The sequence below is a fragment of the Malania oleifera genome, chromosome 1, assembly GCF_029873635.1.
Source record: "Malania oleifera isolate guangnan ecotype guangnan chromosome 1, ASM2987363v1, whole genome shotgun sequence".
In the NCBI taxonomy this organism is placed as follows: Eukaryota; Viridiplantae; Streptophyta; class Magnoliopsida; order Santalales; family Ximeniaceae; genus Malania; species Malania oleifera.
In genome coordinates, this window is record NC_080417.1 from 133505910 (window position 1) to 133523892 (window position 17983).

At 36.3% G+C, this 17983-nt stretch overlaps 2 protein-coding genes across 5 annotated transcripts; one reads left to right on the top strand and one right to left on the bottom strand.

The window, feature by feature from the left end:
- The first annotated feature begins 1947 nt into the window (after positions 1–1947).
- On the top strand, positions 1948–11216 carry LOC131152153 (probable protein phosphatase 2C 39). 4 transcript variants are annotated; one of them, XM_058103857.1, is made up of 6 exons: positions 1961–2177; positions 2438–2481; positions 8746–8994; positions 9152–9428; positions 9951–10105; positions 10910–11216. In XM_058103857.1, the coding sequence occupies exons 2-6, from the start codon at positions 2470–2472 to the stop codon at positions 11045–11047; spliced, it is 831 nt and encodes a 276-aa protein (XP_057959840.1). In that variant the 5' UTR covers positions 1961–2177; positions 2438–2469; the 3' UTR covers positions 11048–11216. The 4 variants fall into 4 exon arrangements, with proteins under 4 accessions (XP_057959829.1, XP_057959840.1, XP_057959822.1 ...); XM_058103839.1 differs by lacking the exon at positions 1961–2177 and adding an exon at positions 4631–4788 and having other exon boundaries at positions 2441–2481; XM_058103846.1 differs by lacking the exon at positions 2438–2481 and having other exon boundaries at positions 1948–2177.
- A 3481-nt stretch (positions 11217–14697) lies between these two features.
- LOC131152164 (squamosa promoter-binding protein 1-like) lies at positions 14698–16050 on the bottom strand. Its single transcript, XM_058103869.1, has 2 exons — positions 15441–16050; positions 14698–15189 (listed from the first exon to the last, which is right to left on the bottom strand). Exons 1-2 carry the CDS (start codon positions 15824–15826, stop codon positions 15024–15026), a joined length of 552 nt encoding a protein of 183 aa, XP_057959852.1. The 5' UTR covers positions 15827–16050; the 3' UTR covers positions 14698–15023.
- Positions 16051–17983: the final 1933 nt, after the last annotated feature.

Below are 17983 nucleotides of genomic sequence, written 5' to 3' on the forward strand. Positions count from 1 at the left end.
CAAAAGAGAACAAATCATAATTACATATGGATTCTAGGGTTTCAAAGACCTCCAAGAATTGTTAGAGGCATTATGTAGGGTTAAAGAACATTTTTAGCTTTTATCTTTGTAAGAACACTACTATTTTTAAAAAAAATAAAATAAAATAATACCCCACTAATTAATTATGTTAAAATCAAAAATATTATTTGAGAAATTCTTGCTATTATTAATGTCATGCCAATTCGCAAGATACTAAAAAATACGTTTTTTTCAAGAAAATTAGCATGTAAAAATTTGTCTACAATGCTTAATGTCGTTATCATCTAAGTCGACAAATTTCATATAAAGTGGGTGTCTATATTATATTATCGGACCAAACGGATTTTTAACCTAAAAAAATAAAAAATAAAAAATCCCTAAATGACATAAAAATGTCTAAAGTGACTAAATTGCAAATTTGCCTAAAAATTGAGTCCTATTTGTTAGTTTTTACGTGCGAAAACATACTTCCAAGACTCGAAGGTAATTCCATCTAAAATCTTTCAATACAATTTATATACACTAAAAACTCAATCTTTATTTATTTATTTTTCTTTGTAATCGGACATGTGTTCATAAGTCAATTCTCTCACCTTGCGTATTCCAGAATAATCACAAGATAGAATTGTAGATATAATGTGTTATAAAGCGCTCATTATGTTCAGTACCTCTAATACCTATGACGTGAACTAACAAGGACATAAAAACAAGATTAGGTTAAAAAAAAAAAATTCTTTTTCTTTACGTGAATGCCATGTCTTTTTCAAGTTGGTTCGATACGTTATAGTCACAAATTAAAAGAATCTTGAGTAACACAAAAGGCTCGATCAAATTGAACTTATTTAAGGTGAAGTTTAAGAAAGAAAAGATTAATGGTGTTAGACTTTAAGAGAGAGAGAGAGAGAGAGAAGGGATTTGATCTTGAAAGTCAAGCTTGGGCTGAAGCCCAACAACATTGAATGTCATGGGCCAAAAGCTTAGATGAGCCAATGCCCCCAGGCCCGTATAATGTGCTCAAGAGACCTTTACAAAGCTAACCTTAGACTTGTTCATGTCTAATTCGTTTGTTAATTGAGCTTAAAAATAAATTAAACGAGGAAAAAGTATTATCTTATTCAAAATTTTATTGTCTATAAATAAGCTTTACAATTAAACCTAAAAATTGTTCATTATTATAAACAAAAGAGATTGATTTAATTCATTTATAATAGATGTGTAATATTTTGATTTGGGTTTTATTATCATATGCTATGAAAATATTTTAAAAGATAAATGTATAAAAATATCGGATTAGTAATAACTAGATAGAAAATAATTTTTAAAATTATATATATTTTCAATAGTGTCAATTATTTAAAATGAGTTATATTATGTCCATAAACTGATTACGAAACACATTAAACTCAACTTTTGCATTTAAAAAGAAGAAGTTAGTGCAAAAAAGAGGAGCAAACTTACCCTTAACGAATCAAAAGTAAAATAAAAAAAAAAATCATATAGTAACTTTATTGCTTAACACATAAGCCTAATAAACAAGTATATTATGCTAATTTTTAAACAATCCAACTAGCAAATTATTTTAAACATGTTAGCTCGGGAACTTGGTGAACCGAGTATCATCAAGTTCAAATTTGATATATTTAGTTTTCGAACTTTAAACTTACGCCTGACTTTTTGACCTATTTATCTTAAAGAACAATCTCAAATAAATCATTACGCAATTGAGTAATTCGGGAATATGGTGACTCATTTGCAACCCTAAATTAATCTTTGGGTCAAATCCAACCCGAAATTAATTTTGATCAAACCAAATCAAGCTGGGCTTGGTCAAAGTCAAGCCTTAACTGGCAAATTCAATGAGGCCGGGCCGCATGGGGCCCAATACCCGCCCAACGCATAAACCAAACCCGAGGCAGCGATGCGAACGCGTCTCGGCCCACACAAAGAACGCGGCGGGCATGACGCCTGCACAGTGGGCGAAAAGCTCGTCAGCTACTTCTTCCCACACTCGTCTCTCTCTCCTTTCTTCCTCGCTCTCGCTCTCTGTGCAATCTCTGTTTGCTTGTCCCTCTGTCGGTGGCTGCGTTTGCATATATATCAAGAAATCAATTGATTAAGGATCCATGGCCGGAAGGGAAATTCTCCACAAGATGAAGGTATGGACGGATATCATTTCTTTAATTTTCCCCTCATTTGTTGGTGTTTAATGCTTTTCTGTCTCTAGCTCCGTTTTGGGTATTCCGGGTCGGTGTCACTTTTGGGATCTGTTCATGGTTTATTGATTTTTGAAAGTGGGTTTTAGTTTTCGGTTTAGATTGCTGCCTGCGGCTAATCATTCACTTGCTTTGCTGTTTGTGCGATCTGATGGAATTGAAGTTTTTGCATATAACAGTTTAACGTGTGTATATTGAATCAGATGTAGATCTGGATGTTGGATTCTTGGTGGTGATGTTTCCAAAGGTTTGATTTAGGTGAATTCATAATGATTCATTTATGGGTTGTTTGGTGTTGCTTTCAGAAGTTATGAACACGAAATTAGAAACAAAAAATAAAGATCAATCGCAGAAACTTGAAATCCCGAAACTGGCAACGTATTAAACACTTGTTTTTTGGCCACCCTTTACCCAGATAACAATTTTATTTAAAAAAAAAAAATTGATTAGAATAATAAAAAGCCTAAACGATCCCAATCAGAAAATATCTTAATAAAGAATAAAAATTAGAATAATTAGGTTACTTAATTGTTATATTCTTGCACGCTCTTTTTAGTGCTTCAAGCATAATACTAATCTATATGAAAGTTGATAAATGGCGAAAATGATTTTTTATGACATTTTTTATTTAAAAAATTAAAAATTCAAGGAAATTTTTTATTTTTATTTAGCTTTATATTTACATTGCAATTTATTTTATTTTATTTTTTGCAGTGAAAGATTGTGCACAAAATAACTTAATCCACAAAATAATTTTGCCTCTCACAGCAATAAAAGGTCACAAAATTTGATTTTTCAGTTTTTTTCACTACAGTTTAATAATGGGAAATCTAGCAATATACAGTCATAGACAACATTATGCTCCTGCACGTTTCTTCATTGTGTTGCAGCAAAAACAGAAAATAGAATGGTATCGAGTAATCCCTTAGGTTTTCTGTCCTTCTAATTTCTTTTCTTGTGGCAATCGAATAATTGGATTGTGAAATTTTGGGATTTATTGAAGATTTCTCGCTGTAATCGCCTTATCAATCAGATTTCTCATTTGATAACAGGTTTTTTGTTCGAATCCTTGAACTATTGGAATTTATAAGTCATAAGGTGGGAACTATATAACTCTCTGTTATTTGTCTTTAGTTAGAATCCTTTGCCAACTCCAACATTGTTCTGCACTTATTGTCGTCCATCTTTACATGCCATTGTTGAGATATTGGTACCTCTACCACCTCCTATGGTGCCTTTCCACTGCTGTCTCATGCCATGGCATCACTGTCACCTCCATAATAACTGTTTTCACTGCCCTCTCACTTCCAACAAACCATATGATGCTAACAACCATCTTCCCACTTGCAGTGCCATCACCAGTGCCAGCCATTGTTGCAGTACTGCTGCATCATTTAAGGCTCCACTATTGACACCTCTTTCTTCTCCATCTCAATAATGCTACAATCTGCATCATCACCGCCGATGATGCTGCTGCCAAACAATGCCAATTTTTTAAATAGCAACACCAAGATTTCCAACACATGGTGCTTTGCACTTGCTGCTCCACCACTGGCATCACTACAGAATCCTGGAAACTAAAGTTTAAATCCTAGTAATTTAGGATCATACTATTTGAGGCAATTCATATTGATTGTACAGCAATTGATTTGAATCTTTGGATAATTGAGAAACAACTAAATCTTTTCTGAGTCGATGGATTCACTCCGTGAATTGGACAAATCCAACTGTGTTGATGAATTTAACACAATTCTAAACCTATCTGAAGAGCCCTTTTACTGCCTTTTCTGTGGTTGTCTTCTATTCCCTCTTCCTTCTCTATGCTAGTTCAGGGCCTTAGGCAAATGATTTAATTAGGGACACTTAATATTTTGTTTAATTTTTATTTTTATTTAAAATTAATTTTTGTAACTTTTTGAGATGTAAAATCACTAGTTAGAGTTTTATATTCAACCTATATTTCATTTACTTGATAATGGGAAAGTCAATGTATGGGAAGAGAGCATCATAAATAATGTTATCATTATTACATTAAAAAAAATTGGGAGCCCCAAAATTTTCTTGAAAAAGAAAGAATTAAATTGCATTTTCTTTATATTTTAAAATACAATTTTATTTATTTGATAGTGGGAAAGTCATTGTATGGGAATAGAGCATCATAAATAATGTTAACATTATTACATTAAAAAAATAAATAAATTGGGGGCCCCAAAAATAGCAAGCACGTTAACTGCCTTAAGGTTAGGTCGGCCCTGTGCTAGTTCTACCCTCGGGGGGTTAGTGGGAGTAGGCCGTCTACTACCTTCAGTGAACTATTCTCCACTCTTGGAAAAGTATGGTCATTAATGAGAAGGGGCAAGACTGATAAAGTAGTTTTTTTTGGCTGTGTTTTAAAGATTTGAAGGTTGGTTTTTTGTTGGGGATGTGGCTTATATTATGGGCGGATTACATGTATCGGAGAAAGCTATGTGAAGCGAGGGATAATTGCATGAGTGGAGTTTGTAGAGGGCAAATCGTTCGTCGACGAACTTCAGGCTCTGCTAAACCTCTCTCGGTAAGTTCTCTTCAACGAGATACATGTCCATGTCGACGAGTGTCCCGCGTTCTTCGACGAGACCCTGTTAGTCCCTTTTTAAAATTTTTCTTTTCTCGCTTTTCTTTTATTATTTAATTATTATAATTCTTCGGGTCTCTACATTCGACAGATTGGACCAAATCATCAAAAGTTTCAGGCAATACGCAGAGGTTAATTTCTCAACACCAAACAGTCGACTGTTTGACCTAAACAGTTGGCTGTTTCAGTTGGCACATATTACGAATTTTGAATTCAAGGGCTTGTAGATTGGGGTTATGTGGAGGATTTTCCTCCGAGGGATCCCTATAGATGTAGTTTAGATTTACTAGAACTCTTCTATAGGCATTGAGTTCATACCTAAACATTATTGTAATCCAAAGATGTAAGCTTTGACATTGATCATAGTGGAAACTCAAGTGTTGCTCTCGTGGACGTAGGCTATTGTTGAACCACGTAAATCTTGTGCGCTCTAGTTGTGTTTTTTGCTTCTTTTTATTATTATTTGATTGTTTCTTGAGCATAGTTCATTATCGAGTGTTTGCATTAGTAGTTGTTGGTTCATTCATGATTGATTGTATGCTTCTGCTACATGTGTTCAAGTTGGATGGGAACTAGGAACTTGAACTATAATTCAACTTGAACAGGAAACTAGAATCAACAAGTGGTTTCAAAGCTATTGGTTCTACAATGGCTGGGGTCTATTCGATTAAGTTCGACAGAACTGGTAATTTTTTGGCTTTGACAACGAATGGTGAAAGATCTACTAGTGCAACAACGGATGGTGAAGGCGTTATACGAAAAGAAGCCGGACGACATGAATGACGCAAGTTGGAAGGAGTTTGAAGCAAAGGTGGTTTCTACGATCAAGTTATGTCTAGTCGATGACGTGTTGTATCACGTCATGGTAGAGGACTCAGTGGAGGCAGTTTGGCTGAAACTGGAGCATTGATAAATATCCAAGTCGATTTCGAGCAAGTTGTATCTTAAGCAAAAGCTTTATGGACTTAAGATGGCGAAGGGTTCAGACTTGACTCAGCACATCAACACCTTTAATCAGATCACTAGTGATCTTGGGTGAGTTGATGTGAAGTTCGAGGAGGAGGACAAAGCGTTGATGCTGCTAAATTTCCTACCTACATCACCTACATATGAGAATCTGGTTACGACATTGACTTGGGGGAAAGAAACCCTGGAGTTGGAGGACATCACGAGTGCATTACTAGGGTTCCATCACAGGAAAAAGGCCAGCGATGAGGGTTCACATGGTGAAGGGCTCGTGGCGAAGGGTAATCAAGATCGTAGGAGAGGAAAATCCTGGAGTGGGCTGAGTGCTAATAAAATTTAGTCCAGGAGGAAGAAGGATGTTCAAGGAGTTTTGTGAGCAGGGCATGGTATATGCAGGGCTTGCAAGAGACTTCTCGGTGAAGTCAGCGAGTATGACGTGTTTCTCGGTTAATCGATCGCCAAAGGGATCACTAGATGGGAGAGTTGCACGAGAGGCTTGGATTGGTTATGCGGTAGACTTTGGAGGTCCAGTTATGCATGTTTCTAGTGAGGTGGGATCTGGCTTGGTGTTATGTCTAGACGGTGCATCTTTCTAGTATATAAGAAAGATGGGTTCAAACTAGGTGATCCAACGGCAAACAGAGTAACGATTGGTGGAGTCATGGTTTTAGGTGTTAAAGTCATGGGACAGCGTACTCAGGTATATGAAGAGAAACAGGTGCCAGAAAGCTGCAGTAGTAGCAATGAGCTTGTTGTGCAAGTGAAGTTGGAGACTCAGGGCAGGAGTGCTGGGAGTTCTAACTTAGGAGACTTGCAGTATCACAGGATAAACTGGAGCAGAAAAGAGATTGTGATGCAGGTGGAGTTTTAGACTCAGGATAGAGATAACATTGGTCATGATGCATGGAGTTTGAGCTCGGGAGTTCGGTAGGATCACAAAGGGCTCAGCAGCGCTATCAGACTACCACCCAGGTGTGATCTAACGTCTTATGCAACCATTACTACCAAGAAATATCCTACTGCCTTTCAGGGGGCAATGCACAGTCAGGAGAAGGGCAGGTAGATAGGTGTCATGGTGGAGGAGATGGAGGTATTGTATAAGAATCGGATGAGGGGGTTGGTAGTGCTCACAGAGAGGGAGAGGGAGATAGGCTGTAGGTGGGTAGGTATTTTGTTGTTTTATGTGAGTGACATGCATATTACTAGAAAGGTTCTGACTGAGGTAAATCAGTCGGAGACACTGTTGAGAATAGAAATTGACATGAAGGTGTCGAGTACTGCCAAGATTATTCTTGGGTTGGAGATTTGCAAGAGTAAAGTTACAGGGAGATTGGGATTATCTCAAGGTGACTTTGTAGCTGCAGGGAGATTAGTGTCATCTTAGGGCGACTTTATGGACAAAACTACATGGAGATTGTGGTTATTTCGAGGTGGTTTTAGGGATCAGATGTTGGTGAAGTTTAGCATGGTTGATGTTAAACCTTTTACCAATACACTGTTGGCGAATCTAAGTAAACAGTCTACCGCTCAGTACTTGAAGACAAACAGTGATGTTCAGGTCGTGTCAAAGGTTTTCTACGCTAGTGCAATTGTATACTTCGGTGGGTAACAGAGGGTTTCTTCGATTATGAGGTTCGCAAATGGAGACTACACAAGGGGCTTGGAAGATGGGAGGCTTACAACGGGGTACATTGTGGGAAGGCCTAATTGTTGGAAGTCCAGAGTACAGTCTCAGGGTGCTCTGGTTACAACTGGATTAGAATTCTTGGCAGAGGCTAAGGCTGCCAAGGTAGTATTGTGGAAAGTATCTTTCAAGGAGTTGGGTGTTTAGTTAGGTGGAGTTCTTGTTACCAAAGTCAAGTTCAAGCGTGGCTTGGACTTGGTTTACGTCTCCAGGTGTTAGAGGGGAGGCGGGTGCCGATCTACAGGCTCAGGTGGAGCAACAGTATGCTTTCAGATTTCTAAGGTGGTGAATATTCGTCAAGTTGGAGATTGTTGGGGATGTGGTTCATATTTTGGGCATATCACATGTATCGTATAAAGTTACATGAAGCGAAGGACAATTGCATGAGAGGAGTCTGCAACATTGAGGCCACATCGTTGACTGATTAGGCCAAATTGTCGACGATTTCAGGCAGTACACTGAGGTTAATTTCTCAACACCAAACAGTCAACTGTTTCAATTAGTGCAGATTTTGAATTTTGAATTCGAGGGTTTGTAGATTGGGGTTATCTAGAGGATTTTCCTCCAGAGGATCACTATAGATGTAGTTTAGGTTTACTAGAACTCTTCTATAGGCATTGAGTTCATACTTAAACACTATTGCAACCCAAAGATGTAAGCTTTGACATTGATCATAGTGGAAACCCAAGTGTTGCTCTTGTGGACGTAGACTATTGTTGAACCACGTAAATTGTGTGCGTTCTAGTTGCATTTTTTGCTTCTTCTTATTATTGTTTGATTGCTTCTTGAACCTAGTTCATTATCGAGTGTTTGCATTAGTGGTTGTTGGTTTGTTCGTGATTGATTGTATGCTTCCGCTGCATATGTTCAAGAACTTGAACTAGAATTCAACTTGAATGGGGAACTAGAATCAACAAGTATTAATTTTTTGAATATTCATCAGTTTTGTAAAAAAATATATTCACTTTTTCTTGCTTTTTAGTTGGAGATAGCATACGCATGAAAGTTGTCTGAAGTTGTGGAACTTGTCCACCTAAGAATTTAGAAAATTTTCTGAATTTGTAGGCAAAGTTTGCATAAGATTTGCACTCTGCATGGAAGTTGATTTTTGTTTGCCAAGTGTGTTGCTCCGCTTCTTCTTTTTTTCCCAGTAATTTTCAAAAAAAATTTGTCCAAAGTTCTTTGTATTAATATTGATATTCCTATGGGCTTTGCATGGTATATGGTGACACGCATATTAATTGCAGGAGAAGGTTGGGTTGTGTTCATCTACATCCGACACTGGAAAAGGGAAGAGTAGGATGTCAAAGCACATTACACATGGCTTTCATCTGGTGAAAGGAAGATCAAGACATGCCATGGAAGATTACGTTTTTGCACAATTTAAGCAGGTTGATGACAATGAGCTTGGTCTGTTTGCCATATTTGATGGTCATTTGAGCCATGATGTTCCAGATTATTTGCGCTCTCATCTGTTTGATAATATTTTGAAGGAGGTAGGGCATATTATCCGTCTCATCCTATTCTAATTCCCTCAGGATTTTTACATGGCTTTTGGCTTTCTGTCTTCTTTGTTGTCTTCTTTTCCTTATTTTGGGGAGGGAATGTTGGTTGTCAATTTACTGCCACTCTTTTTTCTCTTGCTGCAAGTAGCCTGACTTCTGGACTGAAACGGAGAATGCAATCAGGAGAGCATATGGTATAACTGACACCAAGATTTTGGAGAAAAGAGCTGATTTGGGTAAAGGGGGTTCAACTGCAGTTACAGCAATACTAATTAATTGTCAGAAATTGGTGGTTGCCAATGTTGGTGATTCTCGGGCTGTCATCTGCAAGAATGGTGTGGCCAAACAACTGTCAATTGACCATGAACCAAGCAAAGAACGGAAGAACATTGAGGATAGAGGTGGTTTTGTATCAAATTTTCCAGGTGAGAACATTTCCAACGTACAAACTGTAATCCATCTGGATGATATTAGTCCATTAGATTAGCATTTAAAATGAACATGTTCTGGTTTTCAATGCAGGGAATGAGTTTTGAATACAATTTCCTCTTAGAATTATAATGCATGTACTATTTTCATTTAAAAATTAGACATTCCTGCATTTTAAAAGATGACATTGCTTTTGAATTTCAGAACAAATGATTCACACCATGTTTATTTCCATAGGAGTTGATTTCTATTAAGAATGTGCATTTGGTTACGTTCAATTGAGCACACTGTTATTCATTTGCTGATTTGCCTTGATTATTGTTAACTTTCCTACTAGTCAACAAAGCACATCAGAATTTCCACTGCATAGTTTTTCAACTAAACTTTCTGTTTTTAAAGATGCTTTGCCCAAGCTGTCAATCTTAAGATTGATGCCGCACCTATAATGGTCTCCCAACATAGTAATAATATTCTTTTCTCTCATTTGCCTGTCTTGTGATTACTTCTTGTGATTTTAGGGGATGTTCCACGCGTCGATGGGCAGTTGGCCGTGGCAAGGGCATTTGGTGACAAGAGCTTAAAGGATCACCTCAGTTCAGAACCAGATGTGGCTGTGGAGATGATAGATGATGATACAGAGTTTGTTATCTTGGCGAGTGACGGATTATGGAAGGTTGGTTTTCTTAATATTATACTTGTGCTTCGTAGTGCTTTGTTGTAGTTCATGTTATAGCTATAAATTTGATTGAAGTTGAACAAATGGTATTCTGGCGAAGCCATATTTTAGTTTGGTACATGTCTGGAAATCATCATTTCTTGTTGTCTATTTGGATTTTGTGGCGCCACGGTTCGGTTCGCCTTTCTTTTTTCTTGAGGGTGTGTTTGGATCAAGAATTTTACTTAGAGAAAGGATAGGAGAGGAAAGGAAAAGAAAAGGAAACTCAAATATGATTAAAAATATGAAAAAAGTCTAATATTAATGAAGTATAGAACCAAAAGATTGTTCATAAATTTAATGTATTTTTTATTTTTATTTTTATTTTTTTTAGTAATCAAAAATAAAAATGTGAATTCCTTGATATTTTTCTTTTTTTAGTATTTTTCAAGTTCCAAACAGAGCTTAAGGGTCCGTTTGGGTCAAGAATTTTGTTTAGAGAAAGGAAAAAGAAGGAAAATAAGGAAAAAAATTATTTTTTATTGTATTTTTAATTTATATTAAATTTTATTAAAAATAAAAATTTATGTTAAATGAATAAAAAATAAAAAAAAATTAATATTAATGATGCGTAAAATTAAAATTTTGTCCATAAATTTAGTATATTTTTTATTTCTTTCTTAGTTTCTTTGGAAATGTGAATTTTTTGATGTTTTTTTTTTCCTAATATTTTGGCGCCTAAAAGGTTGATGCTCGTGTATTCTTTACTGCATACTGTGCATCCTATGTTCTGAGATATTCCAATTTTGAATTTGTTGTCAGGTAATGTCAAACCAGGACGCAGCGGATTCAATTAGAGAAATAAAGGATGCTCAATGCGCCGCAAAGCACCTTACTGAGGCTGCACTTTCTAGGAAAAGTAGTGATGACATCTCCTGTATCGTTGTAAGATTTCATTGATCCCTTCCTTTCCCCTTCGTCCCTTCTTTCCTTCTTATTGTATTTTTTTTCTTAAAACCCTTTCAAGAAGAAACTGTGTTTTTCGGAATCTGGTTTTGCCAGTGATGTATAAATGAACCTGATAACTGTTTGTGCAATTATATAGAGAAGTCTCTTCATATTTGTCTCATCGCTCAGTTTTAGGGGGTAGCTACCCAGGTGGGTTGCTTGAGGTTTCAAGCTTTTGTTTAATGATATAGAAGAGACATTTTTCTTCAGCCACCTGCATTTTTCTTTTCTTTTCTTTTCCTCCACTTATTATATCCAAATTCTCAAACACAGCAAATGGTAAAAGCCTGAATGCCCTCCTAATGAAACTTACCAGAGTAATCTTATTCGCACAATTAGACTTTGATTGATATAGTTGTACCGCCAAGTGTATTTTACAGATCTCTGTGGATGTTATATCATTTTAGGGTACGAGTGTATAGTCTAAAATAGATCAATACAATAGCATGATGACATTTTGCATTGTGAGAAGTCTTGCAAGAAGTCTCACCTGGTATATGATGAACACAATGACATTCCGCAATCAGTCTCCCAAGAACACTCATTCAATCAATGAGATGAGACTAGTAGAGGTCCTCCCGACTTATCTTAATCGCAAATTAATGAATCTGTAATCTCCTATCCTCCCTCTACCCTCTTCTCAGATTTTTCATTTGCACGTATGCTAATCCATGACCAAACCCTTACCCCAGAAATGATCTCAACCCCTTCACGCATGCAGCCAATAATCTAAGCAGATTCTTCTTATGGGGGCATCGTATCAACTCCCTCCCGCTTCCTTGGGAAACATGATTAGTGGACTGAAATAAAATTATTACTTTTCACCCCCATTCTTATTCATTTAATTCTTACCTCATTTCAAACATGATGAAAAAATATATTGAAAATTTTTAATTCTACTTTTTTATTTATACAACTAATCATAGGTTTCATAAAAAAAAATTTATATTTTCTAGAATATGAGTTGGAATTTTTTATGGTAATGTCCGGTTTATTCTAGAAGTCGAATCTTTAAGGCATTTAAGAACAGTTTTGGAACCCATTGGGAAGGCATCGTAAGGCAATTTCCCGAAAAACCTAGTTAAGGTGGAACCATCAAAAGAGTGGTCCTTTTCGCACATGTTTTTGGACATTAGCTTTATGGAATGATAAGTTATTCCTCGAGAAGAATTAAAATCTTATATCAAAACACGATGTAGCCTATACAAGGACATCTTAAAAAAACGACCAAACACGTTTACTATAATTAAAATACATACAAATATAAATTATTCTTTTCGTACAACGTTTCAACTTTAATGGAATTATAATTACCCATGAGAATTTTGTGGTTGATAGGTTTGTGTAAGTTGTTTCCTTCAAAAAGGAAGAAAAATAAAATAAAAATTCTTGGGCCATTCAATTGTGAACGCTACTTCCCTTTTTGTAGCTTTGTTCCATTTTTTGAAATTACAAATATTAAACTATTTTTAAAATTTTCTATTATATCTATATGTATGGAAAATTGAAAAGTAAAACTTAGATGCATAAAAGAATTCACTTTTTCGTGTGAAGGGAATTAAATATGAAATGAATAAAATTTAAATTTTCTACATTGTTAATATTAATTTTTTATAAAAAAAAAAATTAGTCATTAAAAGAAATTTATTTTAATATTATTTGATGCAAGGAAAATATATGATGAGAAATGTATTTCTTGTTTTTCCTCTTTTATCAAACAAAATCGACTTGTAGTTGTATTAAAAGTCGAAAATGAAAAGATAGCTCCTTTATTTTTTCTTTTTTTCTTTTTTCTTTTTTCTTTTTGGATACACTCTGGGTGTCCACGTCCGTTTTTACGGATTGCGACTGATCCCGCGCCCCGTGCCAGCCGACCCCACAGCCCACGAAGAGGATAAATTTCAGGAGCCCGTCGCAAGAATCGAACCCGGGATGCACTGAATGGCTCACCTCGTGAGGAAATCCCAAGCCCACCCTACCAACTGAGCTACACCCTGGTTGAAACAAACTTTTAGGTCCCGAAAGGAAAAAAATGATAAAAGAATTTGATTCATGTTTGGTTATCAAAGAAGTTGAAAAAGAAAATAAAACTATATCAAATTAATCAATAAAAAGTTAGTTTTATGCTCCGTTCATATTTAATTTTTCTTAGAGAACAAACTTTATTTTTGATAGTATTTGATATAAAGGGAAAATATAATGAAAATCAAGTTTCCTTTTTATTTTCCTTTCCTTTATTTTTCCCAGATTCAGACGGACCCTTATAGATTAGATAAAGTTAAAAGAGTAAGTCACACGGCAACGACCTGAATACCGGAGTGCATGACCACGTACTAGAACAAAGTTCCCTATAATTTTTTCGCATAAGCTACTAAATCTACTCAAAAGTAATTTGTCTCAACAACCTAGCTTAGGTCTACAAGCTAGCAATTCACTAATATCCCATTCCATGATCGAGTCCATTCCATGATTATTTATCTCAATAAACCCTATACCGAATGGTAACTTCAAACAAGAAAATTTTCACCACAAAGGGGATTAAACATCGATAAAATGTTAAACTAAATGAACAAGAATAGAATATTAAATGAAAAGAAACAAGATAATAATTGAAAATACATGCCAAGACAAATCAAACACTATCACTTGTTGACAAGATTAAATAAATACAACTGGTTTGAAGCATGGCATGCAAGCTCTATGAAAAAAGTGGGAGAAAGGCAGTAAGACAGGAGATTTTTGTCATAAAGCAAACTCTTCAATGAAAATGAAATATTTTATCAGGAGCATAACGACCATCATCAACCTCACACAAACAATGAAGAATCTCTCGGCATATTTAAAAACTCCAACACTGCTCTGGAAAGCAATCATCAAAATCCATTAACAAATGCAAAAACCATATTCCTAATTAATTAATCTTTGTCCTTGCATCGATTGTTCAAACCCCTAAACCTTTTCCCTTCCACTTTTTTATTGAACCTAACGATCCATCTTATCTTCTTTAAGGTTTCTACAAATTTTTATAGTCCGCGTACGCCAAATAGTATATTCATTAAAAGTTAAAATCTATACCTACCTAACTTTGAATGTTAAAATGTTAAGTCTTCCGACAAACAATTTTACAAGTTTTGTTGGGATTCATGGAAATTTCTAGTATTTATTATATCTTTTTTCTTTCTTTTTTATCCCTTTTATTGGGTTTTGGAGGGGGTGGAGGATTAGAATGCAAATAATTTGGATCATATCATAACATTCATATGCTTTTGATGATCGAATTAGTAAGTAGATTCATAATGACTGAAGAGATGTAAGAACATGAACAAGCTTAAAAGTTCATCGCCCATTTGCCCTGATCTTGAACTACTACTCTAGCTCAGTATTTTGGGAATTTGGGAATCTGTTGTTAGACGATTAGATTTAAATTTGTCTGAGTTTAACTAAAATATAATATAAAACTATATTAAGTTTCATCCAAATTTACATAATAAATTCAAATCCAAGACCTGAAATCATGACTTCACAAGGTAAGCACATAACTAAGTGGACAGAGGAACATGGAGTACAAAGATGGAAAGAGTAAACAATGCTGGTCCACGGTAGGGCTAGAACCAAGTCAGAATAATCACCATGAGGTTTAAAAGTACACATATGGATAAAACCCTAAAACACCATAAACCCACAAAATTCTAGAGACCTACTCTGCATGCTACTGCCTGCCTACTAATACACACTAGCACAACTACAAGCAATAATCTGAGATGTACAGCACTTACTCACAATTATAGGGTGACTTTCGGTCTTTGATTTAGTGTTTTAGACATTTTCAACACAAAGCATGGCATAGAGAAGAATATATATATCACAACAAACAGGGGATGACAGAAGAGAGGGAGCATGCATGCTGGAGAGCAAACTGTTTTAGATCTTATCTGATCTGAAAATGTTTGCAAGTGGAATTCTCCGGGAGGGATTGAACCCTGCTCCGTTCTCCTTGAGATTCCGATGAGATCTTCCGGCGCCGCTCATTGTGTCCAGCCAAACGCCTCCGGCAGCTCCTTTTTGCTTCGTCGAACTCCGATAACTCATGGAACCTGCACATCCAATCCCCCCATTTTTTTCAGACAAGTGAAGAAGAACCATCAAAGGGAATTGCTCAAATCCATAAATTTCTGCAACCATAAGCTCCTTCCAAAGACTAGAAATGGAAAACTGATAGAAAATAATAATGGAATTCATAAAATTTCAAGGGGAATAATATGGGTTTTAAAAAAAAAAAAATCAAACAGTGAAAACAGAATCATAAAAAGAGAAGAAGATTAACAGTTAGGGTTCAAACCGAGACCTGCTGCATTGCTGACAGAACCGCTGTCGGAGACCGGCGACGATCACCACCGGCGCCTTCGCGTGAACGTCGCAGACCTTGTGGCGCTTGTGGTACCGTTTCGCACCCGCAAGATCTACCGCGCACTTCTCCGCCTGACAGCGCGGCGGCGAAGCCCCACCGCCGCCTCCGCCGCCGCCAGCAGACCTTCTCGGGCCAGACCCAGCTCTGATCTTCTTGTATTTTTCATCCTCCAGAAAACCCAATTCGCCCCCACCGACACAGCCGTCTTCCTCTTCCTCCTCCATATCATAATACTCCTCCTCGTCATCAAACTGATCCATTACAGGTTCAGTATTTTTCCTAGATTTCCCTCTCAAGGTTCTGTTTCCCTCAAGACCCTCCATCGCCGGAGAGTCAGAGGAAGGAGAGCAGAGCTGAAGGAGTGCAGAAGGGGATGTGGGAGTGGGGAGTAATGGAGGGAAGCTGTAAGGAAAGGCAGAAAAAGTGGAAAAGGAAGAGAAGAGGGAAGGCGTGAGAGGATGAGGACCACAGGCTCCATATGGTTGTGTGTGTGTGTGTGTGTGTGTGTCAGGAAGCGTAGGTGGTGGTGGTGGGGGTGGAATAGTGCAATTGTAACACTTCCAAAAGGTACTTGCCCTAAAAGCTGTCGATCTGTCATCAACCAGATTTAATCTTTTGATTACTTTGGTATTTGATCAAACACTTAGGAGGCACATTCTTAGGAGTACACAGGGCACGGTATAAGAAATGCAACTTTTTGTGATTTTTTATGATTTTTTAGTGACATTAAAGAGGGATTAAGCTTGTGCTTTTGGTAATTTCAGGGTAAGAACTAAAATTAATTTGTTCTCTTATTATTGTGATATTTTTAGAATACTGTTAACTCATTATCGAATGTGGTCCTTAGTTTTTTATCAGTCAATTGAGCTCTTTAATTGGTTGGTACCACGAGGAAGGGAGGAATAGAGTTGACACCCTTTGGGCCCCCGCACCCAACTCTAATCACATGTGATGCTTAGTTTACATTAGCTTGTATAGTAATTCAATTATCTCTTTGATGTTTTCACATTCCAAGAGTCAAAAAAAAAAAAAAAATCAAAACTTTCATGACATAAGTCTCTAATTGAGTGAAATCATGTGCATATTTGTAATGATTGTGCTCGGGGATGATGGGTCTTGCATCATAGAATGCTAATGTGAAATTTGAATTCCACTGTTCAAGTAGGTTGAACTTGATTAGATGAAGTAGTGAATACTTTGGATGGGTAGGACTTAAAGCCCATGTGGGCATTGGCTGTTGAGAGGGACAATTCAATTTCGCAAAGTAAAGTGAGAGCGTAGATCCACTATTTCACAAAATGGGACTAATTGGGTTGGTCGCTAGTTGAAGAAAAGGACACTTGTCCTACGCTATTCCATCCCATCCCCTTCAACTGGTCTAACTGGTTCTTTACGAGTCTTTACTCTTATCTTTACTCATCCCTCTTGGCTTTAGTCTCCCACACTCTCTCTTGCCTTTTCCTTTTCTGCAATTTCATGCATATTGCATTTGTCACAAAGCTTGACAATGAGTACACGAAGAAGAAGATGTGACCATGTTCCTCATGAATTAAAGCATTAATCAAATTAACTCTTTGGGTGAGCGTACAAATGGGGGAAAGCAAACTATTCTCACTCTATCTTCCACCAATGGCATTAAAGTTGTACTTCTCTTCTAGTTCATGAACTATTTGTAGTACTTATCACTTTTGTTTTTTTTTTTAATCCTCATCTTTTACCATAATATGCATATAAGGAGGCTAGAAACGTAAGAGTGCAAATTTTAGAAATTAGCATGTAAAAAAATTATTAGGTATATACTAACCCAATAAAATAATGACAACTCATATACGAGAGCACATGATTAAATCATAAGTAATTTTTAAAAAATAAAAAAAAAAATCATGAGTTGTTATTGGATTAGTTTATGGATGTATGGTAGAGCTGATCTACATGAAACTTTTCATAAGAAGACCTAAGGATGGGTGAATTTTAGAGAAAAATTATGATTTTGTAAAGAGAAAATGTTAAAAGAGTACAACCTAATAGAACCAAAACACACATCCAATAACGAGAATAAGTAAAGAACACGTGTTTTACATAAATAACACGTAATACACGGTTGAAATTGGATCAGTTTTAACAAATCTTTGTCTAAGTGTACTAGATAATGTCTTGAGATTGGGACTAAGCGGAAGCCACATGCATGGTAAAATTAGAATTAATTTGTAACTAGGTATGAATTTTACTACTTGAAAAAATAAAACTATCAATGGAGTTAAACCCATTAAGGACTTGATCTTGTGGGAGTGGTTGATGGGTACTGTACTTGATTGGGAAATTTCAACAGATGAACGTTGGAAATTTGGTATGTGTGGGGTCAAGTTCTACCATAGAATTGAGATGATTACATGAATCTCCTTGGGCATTTAAGGGCCTTGCCCTATTAGTAAATAGAAAAATGGAGTTGGCAGACAGTTAGGTTTTCTTTATTTTGGTCC